The sequence below is a fragment of the Poromitra crassiceps genome (assembly GCF_964638095.1).
Source record: "Poromitra crassiceps genome assembly, chromosome: 1".
In the NCBI taxonomy this organism is placed as follows: domain Eukaryota; kingdom Metazoa; phylum Chordata; class Actinopteri; order Beryciformes; family Melamphaidae; genus Poromitra; species Poromitra crassiceps.
In genome coordinates this window covers 12,101,430-12,121,429 of record NC_139623.1, presented here as the reverse complement: position 1 = coordinate 12,121,429, position 20,000 = coordinate 12,101,430, and the positions used below count along the sequence as shown (strand labels likewise).

Below are 20,000 nucleotides of genomic sequence, written 5' to 3'. Positions count from 1 at the left end.
ATGTGGAGTATCTAGTAACAGTTAGGATTTTACATTAATTTCATGACAAATGGTTCAAATTCTGGCCTTGTGCTTATGCAGAGCTGATTTATGACTACCACCACTACTACAAAAGCATTGGCTTTTCATTGTGACAACCAATTACTTAGATCACCATTCAGGAACAGTTTGTTTAATCCTTTCCTCACTGAGCACCACTATAACCATGATCAGAAGTGTACAGTAGAAGCAGCACACTATCTTCATCCAATGGACTCGGAACACCACAAAAGCAACACCTCAGTAAGCTGTCCACTCATGGCTAACACATCTAAGCTTATCAGGAAGCTAGGATTTGAAATTATGACAGTTTGCCTAGAAAAAGTCCATTATTCTTTGACAGCCACCATTTGGCTTACCACCACCACTGCTACTTACTAGGGGTGTCACGATACACTCAGTTCACGATACGATACGTATCACGATACTGGGTTCACGATAACGATACGATACGATACGATTTTAACAATATTTTTTTTAACTTGAATAATGACAATATATGACTGGAAAAGTAGTATTTTATTTGAAATGCACAAATACAAAACGTGCTGTTGTGGGAAATTGTTATTACAATAACAACTAGAAAAAACATGAGATTGGAGATAAGGCTTATCTTGAAATAGAATGAGTTACACCGTCACTTAGATTTACTTTGAACTAAAAGGTTTCTCAGCAGTATAAATTCTCATTATGCATCTTCAGTTTTTCTTCAAACTCAAACAACAAGACTTTTCTTAGTCTATTTTTTATGCATCTTCAGTTTTTCCTGTCAAGTAAACAGTTTTGCCAGAAACTCAATTGAATGGTTTCTCTCCTGTATAACTTCTCATGTGTCTCTTCAGAGACTTGTTCAACTGAACTACTTTCCACACATTGAACTTCAACAAACAAAGACGTTTCTTTGTTTACTTTTGAAAAAAAAAAAAAAAAAAAAAAATTTTTTTTTTTTTTTTTTCACGATATGAGATTTAATCTCAACGATACATATCGTGACGTTTTACTATCGCGAAATTTCGTGGGACGATATATTGTGACACCCCTACTACTTACTACATATTACTTACTACAAACTTGGTACACTTGTGCACATATCAACTCTGACTAAATGTGCAATTCTGTGTCTATATTAATATTATCTGACATATAACCCCCAAGTCACCAGAAGCTTGGACCCCGCATCACCGCTTGCGGCTATATTGTCTATTTGTTTTTCTTCTTTTTCTGCCCTAAAAGTGTGTGGATCTCAGAAACCATACCCTCCACATCACCTAAACTTTCCACATAGGTTCAAGAGGTCACCCCCTACTCGGAGAAAAAAAAATACACCAATCCACCAGATGGTGGCGCTATAACAGACCATTTCGCCTTATGGTCCATATCTTCTGAACCGTGTGTCCTATACTCAAAATTTCACTTATCCTGGATTCCTTGGATCAATATGCATCTATCCACATAGGCCACGCCCATTTGCGTGTGCCTAGATTTTCCGCCATTTTGAATTTAATCAAAAACCTACTTTTGCGAGCTCCTCCTAGACTGTTTGGCCAAATCACACAAAACTTTTCTGGGTTATTTATGGACTACCCCGACCTAAAGTTATTAAAGGATTTTGGATACGTGAAACCGTTTTGAAATGATAAATGTCTAAACTTGTGTGTATTTGCTTTTGTTCTTTTCCTGCCCTAAAAGTGTGTGGATCTCAGAAACCATACGCCCCACATCACCCACCTTTCCACATAGTTTCAAGACATCACCCACTACTCAGAGGAAAAAATTACACCAATCCACCAGATGGTGGCGCTATAACAGCCAACCACCACTACTACTGCTGCTGCTGCTACTACTACTACTACTATTCTTAGTACTTCTGCTGCTACTACTGCTACCACTCCCACTACTACCAACACTACTACTACTACTATTACTACTACTGCTACTACTACTACTACTAGTACTGCTTGGAAACCGTCAGGTCACCGGATCTCAACCAAACTTTGTTTACTTGTGCACATACCAAGTCTGAATAAATGTGCACTATCTGACATATACCCCCCAAGTCACCGGAAGCTTGGACCCCGCATCGCCGCTTGCGGCTATATTTATTATTATTATTATTATTTTATAAATTGTGCTGCAGCCTTGTCTCTCACCAGGAAGCGATCTTGCGGCCGCAGTGTGTGGTGTGTAATCTCAGGCTCAGCGGTCAGGTAGGGGGGGGTGTGGTAGTTGGGGGGGATAAACTTTGTATGTTCATTTTCATGGAGCTGATCCGGTCCCGACTCCAACACGCTCTTCTGCAACTCGATACTCCACTTGAACTTGACATCCCCAAATGCACGGAATGGCATGAGGAGGCCCAGCAGTCGCTCCTGGCGGGGGAAACACAGAGAGGGCGAGAAGAGCTTTCACTATCCGTACCGACTAGAGCCTAGTTCCTCATTGCGCAGCTCGCGAGCCGCTGGCGGCTCTCGAAGCTTTAGTTGGCGACTCTAAGAAATTGCATTTTTTTTCTAGATCCCCCCCCCCCCCCTGCTCTCCCCAAAATGTCAATAAACCTTTATGGCATATTATTACAATACAACAATACTGGTGTTGACAGTAATAGAAGGTGCCAAATCATTCAAAACAATAAGCATTTTGCTTTTAGGAGTATTGTGCCAGCGTGCAGCGCTGTTCCAAAACGTGTCAACGTGTGTCGTTGCCTGGGAAACGCACATCCCATAATACAACTGTTCGCATCACATCCCACAATAGTATGATGATACTTGGGATGCCATTGCGAACATAGATGTGAACAGGTTAGCTAAAACTTCAGTGTCGCCAGCGACGGCCCCCACCGTTGCGGTCGGGGTACGTTTCGAAATCCCTCCAGGCCTGAAAGATTTTATAGGGGAAACTGGTATATATATATATATATATATATATATATATATATATATGTGTGTGTGTGTAAAACAATAAAACACAAAAAAATGGTAGGCAGATGTGCTTGGTTGGGGTGGCTTTTGGTGTTTTGCGGTAAAAGTGGCTCTCCTATTGACTTTGTCCTGCCAGTGCGGCTCTCATCGAAGAAATAGTGAGGATCACTGCACTAGAGGGTGACAGAGGAGAAGAGCTTTCACTATCCGTACCATGATCACAGACCAACGGCGTGTACCTGTCGTATGACCGTCTTCCTCTCCGACGTCGGGTGTTCGCTACGTATCCGAGTCACCTCGTCCTCATTTTGCGCATTGTGATCGTTGGAGAGCGTGTGAGCGCTGAATGAGCCGTCCTCCTCCTGCACCCCCAGCACTGCCCGACCATCCCCTGCATTGGCTATATACCTTAGGAACAGAAAGGGTGAACATTGGCTATATACCTTAGGAACAGAAAGGGTGAACATTGGCTATATACCTTAGGAACAGAAAGGGTGAAGGTGTTGGCTATATACCTTAGGAACAGAAAGGGTGAAGGCGGCGAAATGTTTAACAGTATTTTTTTCCCCTTTCCATAAAAACTGTATGAACCTAGGCATATGTAACTTCACAGGAGAATAATGAGAACATTTCAGTTCTGTCAAAATTCACTTTTTAAAGTAATAAGAAAGAAAACCGAAAAACAAAGTAATATAGACCCCCATTATGCAACATTTTAAAGCTCTGAAGGCAAAGTAATGAATAATAATCTATGAAAAAAAAAAAAAAAAAAAAAAAAATATATATATATATATATATATATATATATATATATATATATATATATATATATATACTGTATATATATATATAACACAATTGGCTTGTTTTCCCCCATGGGGTCACATTTCTTTTCTTTATTTTTTTAAATATTTTTTCCCAGATTTGTTAGCCCGTTTTTATCCCCTATTAGTGCTCATTTTAAATTTATTTATCCTGGTTGCTACTCCACCCTCTGCCAATCTGGGGAGAGCCGAAACTGGCTCCATGCTTCCTCCGAGACATGGGCAGTAGCCAGCCGCTCCTTTTCACCTGACAGGGGAAGCTTCACTGGTAGGACATAGCACGTGGGAGGATCACGCTATTCCAACGAGTTCCCCTCCCTCCGAACAGGCGCCCCTAACGACCAGAGGAGGCACCACATCAGCGACCAGGATATTGCATGTTTTGGTGTGGGGTTCCTATATGAAGGAACCCCCCAGGGGGCATGGGGAGAACATGCAAACTCCACACAGAAAGGCCCTTTTGACGACCCCACCCGGGCGGCGGGCACTCGAGGAGATGCGGACGGGCACGCACTCCTTCAGCGCTCACAGCGTCCCAGGTGGGAATCGAAACCCAGGACCTTCTAGCTGTGAGGCGACAGCGCTTACCACTGCACCACCATGCGCCCCCCCCCCCTCCCCTCCCCACACACACATTTCTTTTCTTGCCATAGCTAAGATAATGAAAGTATCATCTGAAGAGACAGAGAGAAGAATGTGTATGGGTGCATCATACGTACAAGTCTGATCCATCGATGTGAGCGACACATGCGGTGGCTCCAGAAAAGGCCACCCTCAGAACCCAGTAGTGCACAAAGGCATTGGGGTCTCCCACCTAGACAGGACAAAACAGAATCAGCCTCCAGTCACCATGCGGCCCATGCCGGGGTTAAATTACAGAGAGGCATCGGCAGCTGAGCTCCCTTAAAAGAGACCTGAGCTCCTCTCAAAGCAATACAAGTTTAAATGTGGATGGTCACACGTGTGTGTGTGTGTGTGTGTGTGTGTGTGTAGTCGTACCACTGCCATTCAGCATGTATCTTAATGTGTCCAACGATCATGACGCTTTTGAGAGAAGCAGCCATGTTCCATTATAAAGACAGTGCAGTGCACTTTCCCCACCTGAGCCTCCAGGGAAAGGTCGCTGTCCAGCCGCTTGAAGGCATTAAGCAGCGCCTCCCTGGTGTCTGGAATTTCACCTGGGCTGAAAACGGAGCAAAATAGGCAAGAGAGTGAGAGAGAGGAAGCTATCGAGAGAGAAGAGAAGAAGCGAGAAGAGAAGAGAAGACGAGAAGACGAGAGGAGAGAAGAGAAGAGAAGACGAGAGGAGAGAAGAGAAGAAGCGAGAAGAGAAGAGAAGAGAAGACGAGAGGAGAGAAGAAGAGAAGAAGCGAGAAGAGAAGAGAAGACGAGAGGAGAGAAGAAGAGAAGAAGCGAGAAGAGAAGAGAAGAGAAGACGAGAGGAGAGAAGAAGAGAAGAAGCGAGAAGAGAAGAGAAGAGAAGACGAGAGGAGAGAAGAGAAGAGAAGAAGCGAGAAGAGAAGAGAAGAGAAGACGAGAGGAGAGAAGAAGAGAAGAAGCGAGAAGAGAAGAGAAGAGGAGAGGAGGAGAGGAGAGCCAGGATTTCTCTGTGCACATTCCGCAGCGTTTCCCTCTCCTCACCTGTGGAGGTCGATGAGCTCCTGCCAGTAGGTGCGGAGGCTGTTGAAGTAGAGGGTCTGAGCCTCGCGGCTGAAGTAGTCGTTGGGGTGTTTGTGCCACTGCAGGATGGGGCTGAGCGCCCGGCCGGCCTCCACCGCCGCCTCCAGGTCGCACAGGGTGTTGTGAGGCAGCAGCGACACGGCGATGTAGTAAAACAACCGCTCACTCAGCGCCTGGCCGAGGGACGGGGAGGGGCAACATTCATTTTTACGTCAGATGACACTTACATTTTTCTAATATGGGGGAAATGGTGAATTGGGTCACTGCAGCAGTAAGGAATAATATATAGCTAGAGCAGGGTTAAGTGTGGGAGAGTGAGCGAACATAATACGGTAGACAGCTTTTCCCACTTCACGCTGCGCCTCCCCTCGAGTTGTCTCACGCCCCCCAGGGAAGGTGCGCCCCACACTTTGAAAACCGCTGAGTAAATCAAATAAAACCCATTGAACATAAAACAAATCCAGCAACTTCTATTTGCTTGAAATAATGACGGCTATGATGGCTATTGACAGACTTACAGGATACCAGATGTTTGTTCTAAAACTTGAGAGCAGATCTGTACGCAAATGTGCATTGTTTGTGTTTTTCCACAATATCAGATTTTCAGATGGAAGTAAGGCAGGGTTCAAAGTTAAGATCCCCCCCACTTGACATACTATTTCCACTGGATCATTGCAAAAAAAAAAAAGTGCAATATAATGTGCATAGAAAATATAAGAATATCAGCCGATATATCGATATTGGATTTTTTTTTACTCCATGATCTGTATTGGCCCCAAAAATCCAGGATAGTTCAGGCTCTACACATCACAATTGCTCAAGTGACATCACTGATGAGATCACAATTGCTCGAGTGACATCACTGATGACATCACAATTGCTCACATAGACAGAGTGACATCACTGATGAGCCAGAGAAACTCTGGTTGAGCGTGCAAAGCTTGAGTTTGGCCACACCCAAAAAGTGTGCCCATGGAGCATCCTCTTCAGAGTCTCCACCCTAAAGATTTGCATGAAGTGCATGGATTTAAAATAATAACCACTTCTACATAGACATAAGTAACTTACTACCATAAAATGGACAATATTGCCAGAATATAGATCTGCAAAATGACTGAGAAAATACCAAAATGTAAATTTGCTTGACTATTAATGAATCGAATGAATGACATGTTTAAGTTGAACGATTCATAGACAAGGTTTCATAACAAATCGATAAAAGCTCTTCTATAAAAAGCAGCCAGCAGGAATATGTGAAAAACATAAGGCAAAAATCAGACTGGAAATGCATTCACAAGAGTATTAAATCTCTCCATTCATCCAGCAAACCAATATATTACTGGAAGTGGCCAACAAATGCTAATCCTGAGATTGAGTGAACATTTTCAACACAGACGTTACACAATGTTACTGTTGCTTCCACAATGAAAGAAACATTCGATACCTGCTGCCATGACCAGTGACCACACACCTCTGAGTGGGCAGGTTAGAGAAAGAACAGCAGGGAACAGAGTGGGCGGGGCCAGTGGCAGAGCAGAGCTGCTTATCACCAGTGTTGGGCAAGTTACTTTCAAAATGTAATATATTACATATTACTAGTTACTTTCATTTGAAAGTAATACGTTACTTTACAATATTACTTTCTGTGTAGAGTAACTCGTTACTTATTACACTACTTTTGCATTACTTTTACCAAAACAACAGCAGCAGCAGAATGACATCGCCACTCCGGAACCATCCCGAAAAATAATTTCAACCGCCTTGAAGTCAGTGTAAACAATCCAAAATTCTAAATGTTATAATTTTCCTTTGTTATTGTCATCTATAGTGGTTATTTGCATAAAAGCACTTGGTTTGATTAGGAAATGATTGTATCTTTTTTAAATATGTGCTTTGATTTAATAAAATGTAACTCAATTTGTAACTTGAGTTACTTGACAAAGTAACTAGTATACTATTACTGAAATCCTATAAGTAATAAGTTATATTACTGAGTTACTGCTAAAAGTAATATATTACATGTAATATGTTACTTTTGTAATGAGTTACCCCCAACACTGCTTATCACTGAACCCACTGGACCCTTTGTATTGACTGACCATGGACCAATGTCTACCTGGGCACAGGCGCAGCCAGCGTGACCGTCAAACACGCCCAGCAGCATTCCTCGTGTCTGCAGGCAAGTGGCCGCACTGCGACGGTCCTCTATGGGAGCATTGGCTGGCAGCTGGTTACTATCAAATCCCATCACTGATGACACATTCTTCCCATCAAACTCTGGCACCTACAACCATGAGACACAACAAAAGGTCAATATGAAAAGCTTGGTAACGCTTCCATTTACCTTTTTTACAGTCCCCCTAATTAGTAAGTAATGTACCTGGTGAATATGGTAAATTATTCCACTTTATTGTAGGATAACCCCCCCCTTTGACATGAATCGTCTTGTTTTCAAGGAGGTCCTTGAAACACCAAATACATCTACAATACAACAATTGGGTAAGTAGTACCGCTGGTAAATCGGTAGGGATGGTATCACCAGGGCCTGACTCTGACCATATCCCTTAGAATTGGGTCTTCCCTTTTCCATGCAATAAACAAACGTTGACTTAATGGGTAATACTTAGGGGTGTCACGATACACTCAGTTCACGATACGATACGATACACGATATTGGGTTCACGATAACGATACGATATTTTAACAATATTTTTTTGCGATCGATGTGTAGGTTGAGGGGGCATCCTCCACGCTAATTTGAGTAATTTCACCATTTTCATCCTCCGTGTCTATAACGTCCCTCATCTGTTCAAACAAAGCAATGAAAAGGAGAGTGAGCATGCAATCAGATGCAGATCAGTGCCACCATGTTCAGCTTCTTTTTCTCGCGATATGAGATTTCATCTCAACGATACATATTGTCACGTTTTGATATCGCGATATATTGTGACATCCCTAGTAATACTGTAGTGGAGGTTTTTGTTAGCATTTGACCTCTAATTTCATTCTTTTTACCTACTTATTTACCAGTGGTAATTACCTAATAATATCCTCGACTAAATGACTAAATACTTAGTCATTAGGGGACTGTAAAAGTACCATATATTCACCTGGTAAATACTTAGTCATTAGGGGACTGTAAAAGTACCATATATTCACCTGGTAAATACTTAGTCATTAGGGGACTGTAAAAGTACCATATATTCACCTGGTAAATACTTAGTCATTAGGGGACTGTAAAAGTACCATATATTCACCTGCTAAATACTTAGTCATTAGGGGACTGTAAAAGTACCATATATTCACCTGCTAAATACTTAGTCATTAGGGGATTGTAAAAAGAAGTGTTACTGAAAGCTTGAATGTAGAGACGGACTGAAGGCAGAAAGGCAAAAGGTGTTTTCTCTATATGATGAGCGAGCCCACAAACCTTGAAGCTGTACTCATTGGCTTTCAGAATGGAGTTGACCTGCGGGGGCGTGAGGGTGTAGCTGTGGAGGTCCGAGGTGGTCCGGTAGCCTCTTGAGGGCGGGTGGTGCCGCCAAACGCGGGACAGGTGTCTTGAGGCAGGTGGGTGAGAAATGGGCCCTACGTGGGAGTGGTGTTGGCATGGCAACAGGCTGGAGGCCAAGAACTTGGCACGGGGCAAACCCCGGAGCAGCTGTGATGTCACAGGCATGGCTGATGGTGCACTTCAGGCACATAAACACATGCACGCATTCAGTCAGTGCACCACTGATGTACACACACCTCCTGGAGAGACACAGACAGATACAGAACAGAGGCACAGCACTCAGTAAGCGACAATACTCTCGCAGCTGGATGTCCCTGAACGAATGCATGCTGGCTGCTCACCAGCCGCCACAGCACGGGGCTGCTATTGTTTTCTATGGCTGTCTTTGACTCAGAATGTTGTCATCGAATTTGGCTGTTCAATACAAATCCTCAATCCTTTTTTAATAATCTGCCAATCAGAAAATCCATTGGCATGAGATTGTTTGATTTGTTTGTTTAATTGGGACTTCATTTTAAGGTATTAATAGAGTGATACTTATACCAAAATAAGCTATATCACAATCTATTGGGAGAAACCAAGCAATTCTATGTAAAATCAAACATTCAACACACCCCCATATATATATTTAATCATCTGGACAGACTTTTTCAACACGAGTGTCATAACCGTGTAAGAGGCAGTCAGGAAACTTGTAGTGTGTAGTTCAGATCACAATGAAACTTGTAGGAGTTTTAAGTTGTTTGTGTTTGCTGGATAATTTAATAAGAGTTGCCCTCTGCACTACTCAGTAACTTTCTGAGACGATAACATTTTAATACCTTCAGTTATTTACAGTCTTTGCCTGTTTTTCTTAACTTTGTCCCTGCAGGCCACATACTCTCTGACCTTGAGCAAATGAAAATCAACACAAAACAATGTCTCTGTATCATCGGGGTGTCCTGGTGGATCAGTGGTCTAAGGCAGTGGTTCTCTAATGGGGGTCCGCGGACCCCCAGGGGTCCGTGGCACTTTGCCAGGGGGTCCGCGAAAAGTTTTCAAGTAATTTTTTTATTTTTTATTTTTATAAAATGCTACATGTTACTTATTCCTTCTCAAACTACTTCCTACATGGTGCTAGTCTATCAAAATATCTTGGCTGTCATTGATTGTGTTGCATAGTGGTTTTCTGTACTGTTGACAAATTGTGATATTGTAAGTCGCTTTGGATAAAACAAAAGTGTCTGCTAAATGACGTAATGTAAATGTAATGTAATATATATATATATATTTTTTTTTTGCAAAATCTTCATAGTTCAACGAAAATATGTTATGCTTTAAATCTAAAATGGTTCATGGATTACATTCTAATAACAAACCTATCAAATTAAAAGTCAAGCACGTTACCGTGGAAACAATTAAGCTTAGCCCAAAATCACAAATCAGAATGAGGGGGTCCCCGGTATATTTTCTATCTTGTAAGGGGTCCTTGGCTGAAAAACATTTGAGAACCTCTGGTCTAAGGCAAGGCGCATGCCATATATACTGTAATATACTCTCTCTCCCGATCTTTCCTGTCTCTACTCCTGTATACTGCAACATGCAAATGCCTGTATCAAAAAGGCTGGTGACACTGGCTCTGCAGAAAGCGCTAACGTCTAAACTTACAGACTTCCCCTCCTGTCTGGATGGTTAACTTTCCTAATGTAAGACGACACTTTAATGTCATTCCCATGTGGTGACATAGGGTTCAGCCAATGGGAACAGGAAAGGAAGAGAAGGTCAGGGGGTGTGTGTCTTTATGCATCTCTTTACCATTGACATACATAAATACTTGTTGCTTTCGCTGAAATGCCATCTGGCAACATTCCTCTGATCATTCTAGTCTACTTCTCTTGCATGTGACAAGGTTAGGGCTGTGCATTCAGCAATGATATGTCATGGCTTAGTTAGGACGGTGATATCATAGAGTCAAACTGTCTTTTTCACACATGCAAAGACAGCGAATTGGCTACAGCTGACTTGAAGTTTCAGTTGAGGAGACAGTTCAACTGAGAGCATGCATTGGTTTCTGGCTTCAGCTGCAGCTCTGCACTATTCTCCAGGTCAAGCTCGGCGGAATTCCCTGCTATTAATAGCTTTGGTATGAATTCTGGCCCTGACTTGTGCATCTTATGAAATGGCCTGTGTGGCCATGCTTTACTGAACTCGATCCTGGCTGATTGCGTGTCTCCAACTTGTCTCTCTCTCTCTTCATTACATAATTAAAGGAATCTATTTGCATCTCGTCAGGGTGTATTCTTCTCGGTCAGGCCAGTGGAGCTGCACACAGTCTCCAGCCTGCTGGGCTGATGACTATTCAGACAAACATCTAGTTCAAGACAAAGCGACCCGGCGGCCGAGATTAGAAACTGAACTGCCACCCCGGCACCGCAAGGTTGGACCGTATTGGCCAGCTCAAATCCTCCCAAATTGTGTGTGAGTCAGAGAAACCACTGCCCTTCCCAGTGCTACAGAAAAAGTTGCCATGTTTGTTGACATTACTAGCCTCCTAGCTGGCAAGCTAGTCTACACACAACCTTAAATCATTTAGCTGGACCTGAACCATAAAAAACATTGTCTTACAGTTGAGCAACTAAGGTTACCACATGGTGCCACGATACGCCACTTGAAAGAATGTTGGCTGTCTATAACGTTAGCAGCTACGACACGAATCAGCCAACCTAGCAGAGCAGGCAACATGCTAACCTAGCTGGTACGGCTGGTACTAACGTCAACGTTACACCCACCAACTATTATCAAACCGCATGTTGGCTCATATAACAAATGATCACACCAGCTGCAAACCCGTATAATGTCTTATTTGTACGCAAGATAGTAAACTGCAAAGGAAAAGGCACACACAGTGACTCACCTTAGCCGACAGGTCTGAAGTGGTCATTGAAGTTCATTGCTGCCAAGTCCTCTGTCTGTCTACTCTGCACTGCATCATTCATGAACGCCGGGGGGCGCAAAGTCAACACTGATTGGCTTAGCTCTGACAGCCGCGATGGCGTCAAATTAGCTACTGAGCCTTTTAGGGGGCAGGCCGCAGCATGCCACTCGTCTGTGCATAGTGCATACTGACAGAGCGTTGTACATGTAAATCCAATAGCCAGTAGCCATCAACATCAACATCATCATCATCATCATCATCAGCTAAAACTATTGACATCATACCAGTGGTAAGTGAGCACTATGATATCATCTGTCTGTTTGTTTACATTTTTGTCCCACCAATTGTGACTTCACTGATGATGTCACAATGTCTATGACATCAGTGATGTATGTCACTCGAGCAATTGTGATGTCATCATGTCTATGACATCATCAGTGATGTCACTCGAGCACTCGATGATGTCATCAGTGATGGTAAGTGGGCTCTGCGATTTTGGTCTGCAATCTCAAGCAATTGTGATTCACTGATGATGTCACAATGTCTGCTCACTCGAGCAATTGGGATGTCATCAGTATTAACAGGTGATTACAATCAAGTGACACAAACAGCCAATGGGCTGTGTGTATTGTAGCGCCATAATGGTAGGAAAATGCTTGTGACATCATGGGAATACTATGAATAGAGCAGGCGAGGCCACGCAGCAGCCGAACTGCATATACGAGCTGCAGCGCCAACTTGGTGAGCTGCAGGGCGGGCGAGCCCGCGTAGCAGGCGCGCGAGATGCCTAGTAAAATAAAATATTGTTAATTAAAAAGAAAGAGAGGTTCTGAGCACAAGGTTTTGTTTGAGTTCATGTAACTGTCCTTGTTCTTGTGTGTACAGTGCTTGTTCTTTGAACTCTGATATGAACACTGATATGAAAACAAACCTGCCTAAGCCTAACCCCTATCTCCAACATGAAAAAGCACACCATGGCAAATACCATGAAACAAGACTGTCTTCATATCAAACATACAGTTTTAATCAATGAAAATCAAATACTGTACAAAAATGGTATTCTAATATTTACATCATTGAACCAGTAGTGAAAAATACGGTGTAAAAAAGTAAAATTAAAAATTCAATACCATAGCTGCACAAGCTGTAAACAATTCTAGACACTCATCACTACGCAACATTGGCATTATCAATTAATCAGCAGGGGATTTTATATCAGAAATCGCTCATCTACCAAAGTCTTGTTGGCAAGGTTTCTCCTTCCGAAAGCGTTGCGGATCAAGCGAAATACCTGCAGTGAATGAAAGTTTGTTTTTTATTAGATGAGGATGAGTATCATGAGTAAATAAAAAAATTATGACCACATAGAGACGCACAAAATACTGACCATTTGCTGTATGTACGTAAGCACAGCTGCCAGGACAAAGCTCTGGGATCCCAGGTCGATGACACAGAAGAACAAAGTGTCAAAGATCAGCAGTGTGGCCTCATTTCCATAAAACAGCACGTCACTGAAGGAGTGGGCCTCATCTACAGTGAGACACGCAAACAGACATTACGCACATGTACACACACACACACACACATTTAAATGATTTATTTATGTCCACATAAATACAGAGTACAAAGGACATAAACACTAATAATGCAGTCAGATGCTGGGAGACAGTTACAAAAGTGCCTAGTTGGCAACCACAATAATGCGTATACAACAACAACAAAAGGAACACCACACAGTGGCAAGTTGACAAATACAGTTACACTGTAATACAAGATATTGGTTAGTATCCACTTCAATGATACAAAAAAGCAGCGCCTTCTCCATATCGAGCGGCTACTAATAATATACTGTAGCAAATGGTCTGCTTCAGCTGTTGATACTTTAACATCTTGGTCAGAAAGGCCTCCTCTAGGCTGTGGTCAAAGGTACAGCCAACCTCTAACCTCTTCTCTGCTGTCTACCGCGGGCAGGGCACACACACACACACACACACACACACACACACACACACACACACACACACACACACACACACACACACACACACACACACACACACACACACACACACACACACACACACACACACACACACAAATCTGTGTGGGACAGGGATCATTACCATTGTAGAAGATGCTTTTATCGTTGGGCTCAAGGAACTCCATGCCCAAGACCCTCTCAAAAAACAGCTTGTCCTTCACTATATAATCCATGTCGTGGTGTGCCTGAGGGAACGAAAGCACAACATAAGAGTGAAGAAAGCTAGCTCGAATCAAATACATCTAGAACAATGCAAACAACTCATATACAGTACATTCACTCTACCTTTCAAGAACTCATTCATATTCAGTCACATTCATTTATCTGCTGAGTTTCATGTAACATAACGTGTCTGCTTATGTATATGTGTATTTGTACGAACATGGTCTATAAGTGATCCTAGGAAGCGGTTCATGGTGTTGTAGGCTCTGGTGCTCTGCTCAAACGGATTGGCCAAGGACGCGTCCACCAACCGCGACGGCCCATTCCTCTGCAACACACAAGAGAATGAAACGTTCAAAATGCGGAATGGTTCTTTTCTTTGCTTGGGGAGGTTGCATCACGGCGGGTGACCGATGTTAAAGGGATACACCAACATTTTGGGAGATTTGCCTATTTGCCATATTGCCAACAGTAATATGTATCGTCACTGTGCGTGGCGGCCTACAAACAGCGCTACAGCCCTCACTGCTACTTAGCTTAGCGCTACAATGGTAGTGAACGGTACAGCTGCCTACTCCCGTTCAGTCGCCCAAAATACACATTGCAACAGCGCCAGAAACACTCTTGTAGGCCACACACAGTGACGATGAAGGCATCCACATTCTCCATTTGCTGTCGGCAAAATGGCAAATGTTCCATCTTTAAGGGAGAGCAGCACACACCCTGCTGAGTGGCTCCCGTATCCTATCATACTGCAGCCGGAGACGGTTGGTTATAGCGATCTGGAAGGTCTGGGTGTCTGTGTTGGGAAGCAGCCCTCTCTGACCGCACAGGGACTCCTTGAGACAGAGGGAGAAAGGAAGACAGGCAGTGAGAGAGTGGACAGAGGGTGGATAATTGATTAGTGTGGCACAGCTTGGGTGACCAGGTGTCCTGCTCTGTGCACAGCATTTTTATCGATTTTCCAGCATCGCACAAATTGAGACGATGTCCCACATTTTGATTGGCTATTAGTCAAACCGCTGCAGGACAGACGCTTTTCTAAAACCGGGCTTTTATCCACTGGCTGTGAAGACAGCAGGGAAGGCATTATCACAGGGCTGTGTTTGTTGCCAATCAAACTGCGGCACACAGTCAAGTGCGCGCTCACAAGCCACAATGGCGGAAATTCAAGTCAGTATGCAGATTTTGCTATGCAATTTGCCAGGGTTATTTTTCACTTTGACACGAGGGGGAAGGCGACGCGAAGCGACACAGTACATGCGAGTCTCACAAGAAATGTGGCTCCAAAAGAGATCGATCTATGGAAGCATTGCTACTGAAACCCAAAGATCGTTGCCAGACAGATAAGGTAAGCGCAAATGAAATAACTAGTGTTTACCACCTGAGAGAGATAGAAAGAGAGACAGAGAGAGAGAGAGAGAGAGAGAGAGAGTGGTTCTTCTATAAAAGTCTGAATACCTTTAATATTAGTGTTTTTAAGGCACACTCATGCCATGTGTTCATATCTGTTGTTGGAGAAAAATATAGGCAGTTGCTTAAAGAGCAGGAAAACCATTGAGTGAACTTCTATTTATCTTAAAGTGGACATGAAACATTTGATCTATGAGTGCATTTGCATTTCACCTCAGACAAGACAGAACACTGCTTTAATTTACCTAGATTTGCTAGAAAGATAAAAAAAAAACATTTAACCTTTTCACCAACTAGGGCGCTGCTGATAGTTTAGTTTGACAGTACAGTACAGTAGTGCAGTGATTCCCAACCAGGGGTACGTGTACGGGTATCATCAACTATGCCTGGAGTTGATCCTCGCCCGTGTGTTGTCTATGTGGTTCGTAATGTCTATGTGGTTCGTATGTGGTTGGCTTTCACACTCGCAAGTGTTCCGTGCCCGGGCACGGCAAAGCGCTCCCCAGACCACCTTTTCAAGTGGATCCTGTCACGGTTCCCTGTTGCGCGCCCGGGCGCGGAACAGGGAACAGAACGCAACGTTCACCCTTGTCAAATGTTCCGAAACTGGGGTCAATTTGGGGACAAGTGTGCTTGGGAACGGTACCTGGGCGCCAGTGTGAAAGCACCCTTAGCTTGTGTTGACTTGTCTACTAATCCCCTCTTAGTTTTAGTTAATACATTATTGTTTTAATTTTTACTTTGTTGTATGACTCCCCCATGTTACAATCCAGCTCAAGGAAGTAAGAAATGAGGGGAGTCATACTACACCCACGTAAAAGATAAAACAATAATTTCTTAATGAAAACGAAGGGGAAATAACTAGACAACACAAACTAGCCTACATTAAACAAATGTGAGGAGGGAGAGATACTGAATGGTCTGAAGGTCGTCTAATGTTGCATTCCATTGAAAGTCGGGTGTCAGAAGTTCTGACGCAGTATTTCCGTGTTCCGCTCTAAATGCATTCCAGTGCATCTGTGAGGAAAAACATGCATGCCTACAAACATGGACGCCTACAAACGTGGATGGCTAGTAGGACACCGCATGCTTCTATCAAGCACAAAGCAACTGTATGGGAATCGAAATGGCAACTAAAGGTTGTTTCATAACACAAACACCACATAAAGTGAAAGATTTGTGAAAAAGTAACGTCTCTTTGTGGACTGCCATGTTGATAGTGACGTCGGTTGCATGGGTAACGTGTGCCACATTGTCTCACACAAACATACTCTTTGTCCCACATTTGGTTTGTTGGGATCTGGGCACCCTAGGAACAATAATGTAGTCAACATTTTAGTATGTAGTCTGTCATTGTACGCACAGCTTCTCTCTTCAGGTTGGCGTTCATTTCCTCCATGTTAGTGTCGGCGTGGCCATGTACCGAGCGCCCGTGGATGTAGTAGCCAAAGCAGCGGTGGGATAGCAGGAGCACAGAAACCTAGAGAGAAACACGTGTGTATACAGATCAAATGCATTCAACTCCAGATGAATAGTCACAAACACAAGATACGGCTCTACACAGTGCTACTCACGTTACTAATGGAGCAGAGATCCACAAACTGACGGATTTTATCCTCTACAAATCGCTCGTAGACCACAGTGAAGAATATCACCTGTAAAGACAAATCATTTGCTTTTAAAAAACACATTCATGTATCCCGGGGATACTATCCCCACATTTCTTTCAACAGACTGGTAGAGGTGAGAGCTGACAGGGAGGTGCATTTGTTAGCAGTAGAACAATAAAGACTACAACAGCTCTCAGTAGTTTTACCTGTAGAAGTCCCACACAGAGCCAGAGTGTGGCTGCCAGACCGTAGCGCAGCGTCAGGCTGTAGGGAGGGGTGTACCCTAGAGGGGGGCGCTTTAATGTTGACCAGGGGTCCCTCAGGGCAAGACTGGAGAAGCCCACCACCTAGACAACACAGGGTGACATTAAGACTGGAGAAGCCCACCACCTAGACAACACAGGGTGACATTAAGACTGGAGAAGCCCACCACCTAGACAACACAGGGTGACATTAAGACTGGAGAAGCCCACCACCTAGACAACACAGGGTGACATTAAGACTGGAGAAGCCCACCACCTAGACAACACAGGGTGACATTAATCAGGGACATTGACTGAGAAAGCGAAAGCAGGAACAGCGTGTGTTTGTGAGTGTAAGATGCACCTCAAGGAGGAAGAGGACAGCCATGATCTGGAAGGTTGGGTTGATCTTGCGGATGGTCTGGATCTCATTCCACTCATTGGCCACAAAGTAGGTCCTCCAGATGCTGACTGGAGAGGGGTTACGTTTTGGCTCGCCAGAGGCTGACAACAACAAAGCATATGAAACGGACTTCAAATACAGTAGCCGGGTGATTACTATTCTCGCTGGCCAGCCTCCTCTCCCTTCCGTCCGAGGAGTCTGGCGCTGCAGGTCTCCATAACTGGGATAAACCCTCCCCTGCTCTACTCTGCTCTCCCATTGGAGCGACTGTTTCGGTGGCAGCCGGATGTCCGCTCCCGGCTTATTACAAGCTCTGTCATTGGCTCCGACCATGTCAATCAGAGCGGCTTCCGCTCCCTCCTCCCTGTGTGTCGCTGTAAATAGTGCCCTGCCGCCGCAGTGAAAACAACAACACTAACTAGCTAGCAAGCTAACAGCAGAAAGCTACACGCTAGCTCGTTGCTACACGACTATTATAGAGTATCTGCTCTATGGCATAAGTGCCACAGTGCATCTCCTTCTCTCACCCACCCACTTTATCCAATCAGAAGGCAGAAAGAGGCGGTCCTCCAGTCAAACTGAGCAAATCACTGACCGCACCTTTCATCATGTGACTGGCTGAGTTTGTGAGAAAAGGGTAAGCATGTCTGTACCTTGGACAGTCCTGCTGGCTTTGCTTCGTGGTCGCTCCCAGTCGATCAAGAACACATCAACTGACAACTGCAGGATCAGCTTGTGAAGGAACTGGACCGCCTGCTTACAAATAGTGTAAAAACAATATATTCTCCACATATAACTGATACAAACACTGCATGGCTTTCAAACCCAGTGCCAAATCATCAGTGTTGGGCAAGTCACTTTCAAAATGTAATATACTACATATTACTAGTTACATTCATTGTAAAGTAATAAGTTACTTTACAATATTACTATCTGTGTAGAGTAACTCATTACTTATTACACTACTTTTGCATTACTTTCACCAAAATAACTGCAGTAGCAGAATAACATCCGCTGCCCCGGAACCGTCCCGAAAAATAATTTAAACTGTCTTGAAGTCAGTGTAAACCATCCAAAATTCTAAATGTTATCCTTTTCCTTTGTTATTGTCATCTATAGTGGATATATAGTGGACAGTTTGATTAGGAAATTATTGTATCTTTATTTAAATATGTGCTGTGATTAAAAACAAAAATTAATTAAATTTGTAACTTGAGTTACTTGACAAAGTAACTGGTATAATATTACTGAAATCCTATTGGTAATAAGTTATATTACTGAGTTACTGCTAAAAGTAATATATTACTTTTGTAATGAGTTATCCCCAACACTGCAAATCATTCCACATCAATTGAGTGTGTGTGACTTATATCGATGATGTCATCTCACCTTGAGAGCGAAGGCACACCCAATGTACCTGACGAGTCGCTCCTCTTGACGACCAGGCGATGGTAACAGCACAGACACAAATTGTTGGGCCTAAACACACACATATACCAATAAGTCATACCAGCAGCCAATAATACTACATGATGATTTCATGACAAATGTTGCGGTAAAGAAGGTAAGGGAGGAATGCATAGGAAAGGTTAGGAAAAAGACTTGCCTCCAACGTCTGAAGATGCAGAGAGAGAAAAAGAAAAAAAGAAAAGAATAGCGCAAGTTAAAAAACACACCCACCCATCCTTGGTTTGAAAAGATACGAAAGGAAAAGAGGCTCAAAGAGGAGACACTGGCAGAAACATAACAAACCTGTCAAGTATGCAAGTCCTTCATACTATGAATGAAAGCAACTGTTATGGTTAAAGCAAATGACGCTAACCTTGTAAAAGATAAGCCAATACAGTCCTGTTCCCACTGTGATGACAAAGAAAACATTGGCCAGATCTCCAGCATAGAACAACAGGAACTTCAGCATGGTCTGAAGGAGGGAGAGAGAGAGGGAGAGAGAGAGAGAGAGAGAGAGAGAGAGAGATGATACGGGAGAGAGACTCAGACTGTTTCAAAGTTTTACACACAAGGATTGAAGTGGTTTGAATTTGCTTTCCAAGAACCAGCTGCAACTGTTCTACCTCCATGTCAATGAGCGGAGACGCGATCCTCCTCTTCCAGCTGACTGTCTTCAGCAGGGAGTAGAGTACTGCCAGACCACCCAGCACACCCAGAGCAGTCTGTCCACACACACAAATATACTCACTCACAGCCACATCACCGTTATCACATCGCCGTTATCTCTGTCA

General features: G+C 43.4%; 2 protein-coding genes across 3 annotated transcripts in view; both read right to left on the bottom strand.

Moving 5' to 3' along the window:
• Nucleotides 1–11,933, bottom strand: part of pdp1 (pyruvate dehydrogenase phosphatase catalytic subunit 1) — a 16,999-nt gene extending 5,066 nt beyond the window's left edge. The window contains exons 1-8 of one of the 2 annotated variants that reach the window (XM_083637858.1): nucleotides 11,869–11,933; nucleotides 8,892–9,214; nucleotides 7,578–7,745; nucleotides 5,423–5,634; nucleotides 4,883–4,964; nucleotides 4,501–4,595; nucleotides 3,197–3,365; nucleotides 2,190–2,408 (exon numbers count right to left, since the gene is read on the bottom strand). In XM_083637858.1, coding sequence (XP_083493984.1) covers nucleotides 2,190–2,408; nucleotides 3,197–3,365; nucleotides 4,501–4,595; nucleotides 4,883–4,964; nucleotides 5,423–5,634; nucleotides 7,578–7,745; nucleotides 8,892–9,140 — 1,194 coding nt within the window. In that variant the 5' untranslated portion in view covers nucleotides 9,141–9,214; nucleotides 11,869–11,933. The remainder of the gene's footprint in view (nucleotides 1–2,189; nucleotides 2,409–3,196; nucleotides 3,366–4,500; nucleotides 4,596–4,882; nucleotides 4,965–5,422; nucleotides 5,635–7,577; nucleotides 7,746–8,891; nucleotides 9,215–11,868) is intronic. The other variant, XM_083637859.1, reaches the window with a different exon arrangement.
• Nucleotides 11,934–13,051: 1,118 nt separating this feature from the next.
• The window catches only part of tmem67 (transmembrane protein 67), a gene marked incomplete at its 5' end in the record, with an annotated part of 21,834 nt that continues 14,885 nt past the window's right edge, over nucleotides 13,052–20,000 (bottom strand). The window contains 13 exons of the mRNA XM_083649402.1: nucleotides 13,052–13,180; nucleotides 13,277–13,419; nucleotides 14,013–14,115; nucleotides 14,313–14,420; nucleotides 14,815–14,931; nucleotides 16,869–16,985; nucleotides 17,080–17,160; nucleotides 17,322–17,462; nucleotides 17,722–17,861; nucleotides 18,414–18,513; nucleotides 19,150–19,239; nucleotides 19,583–19,681; nucleotides 19,833–19,931. Of these exons, the coding sequence (XP_083505528.1) occupies nucleotides 13,100–13,180; nucleotides 13,277–13,419; nucleotides 14,013–14,115; nucleotides 14,313–14,420; nucleotides 14,815–14,931; nucleotides 16,869–16,985; nucleotides 17,080–17,160; nucleotides 17,322–17,462; nucleotides 17,722–17,861; nucleotides 18,414–18,513; nucleotides 19,150–19,239; nucleotides 19,583–19,681; nucleotides 19,833–19,931 (1,419 nt within the window). The 3' untranslated portion in view covers nucleotides 13,052–13,099. The remainder of the gene's footprint in view (nucleotides 13,181–13,276; nucleotides 13,420–14,012; nucleotides 14,116–14,312; nucleotides 14,421–14,814; nucleotides 14,932–16,868; nucleotides 16,986–17,079; nucleotides 17,161–17,321; nucleotides 17,463–17,721; nucleotides 17,862–18,413; nucleotides 18,514–19,149; nucleotides 19,240–19,582; nucleotides 19,682–19,832; nucleotides 19,932–20,000) is intronic.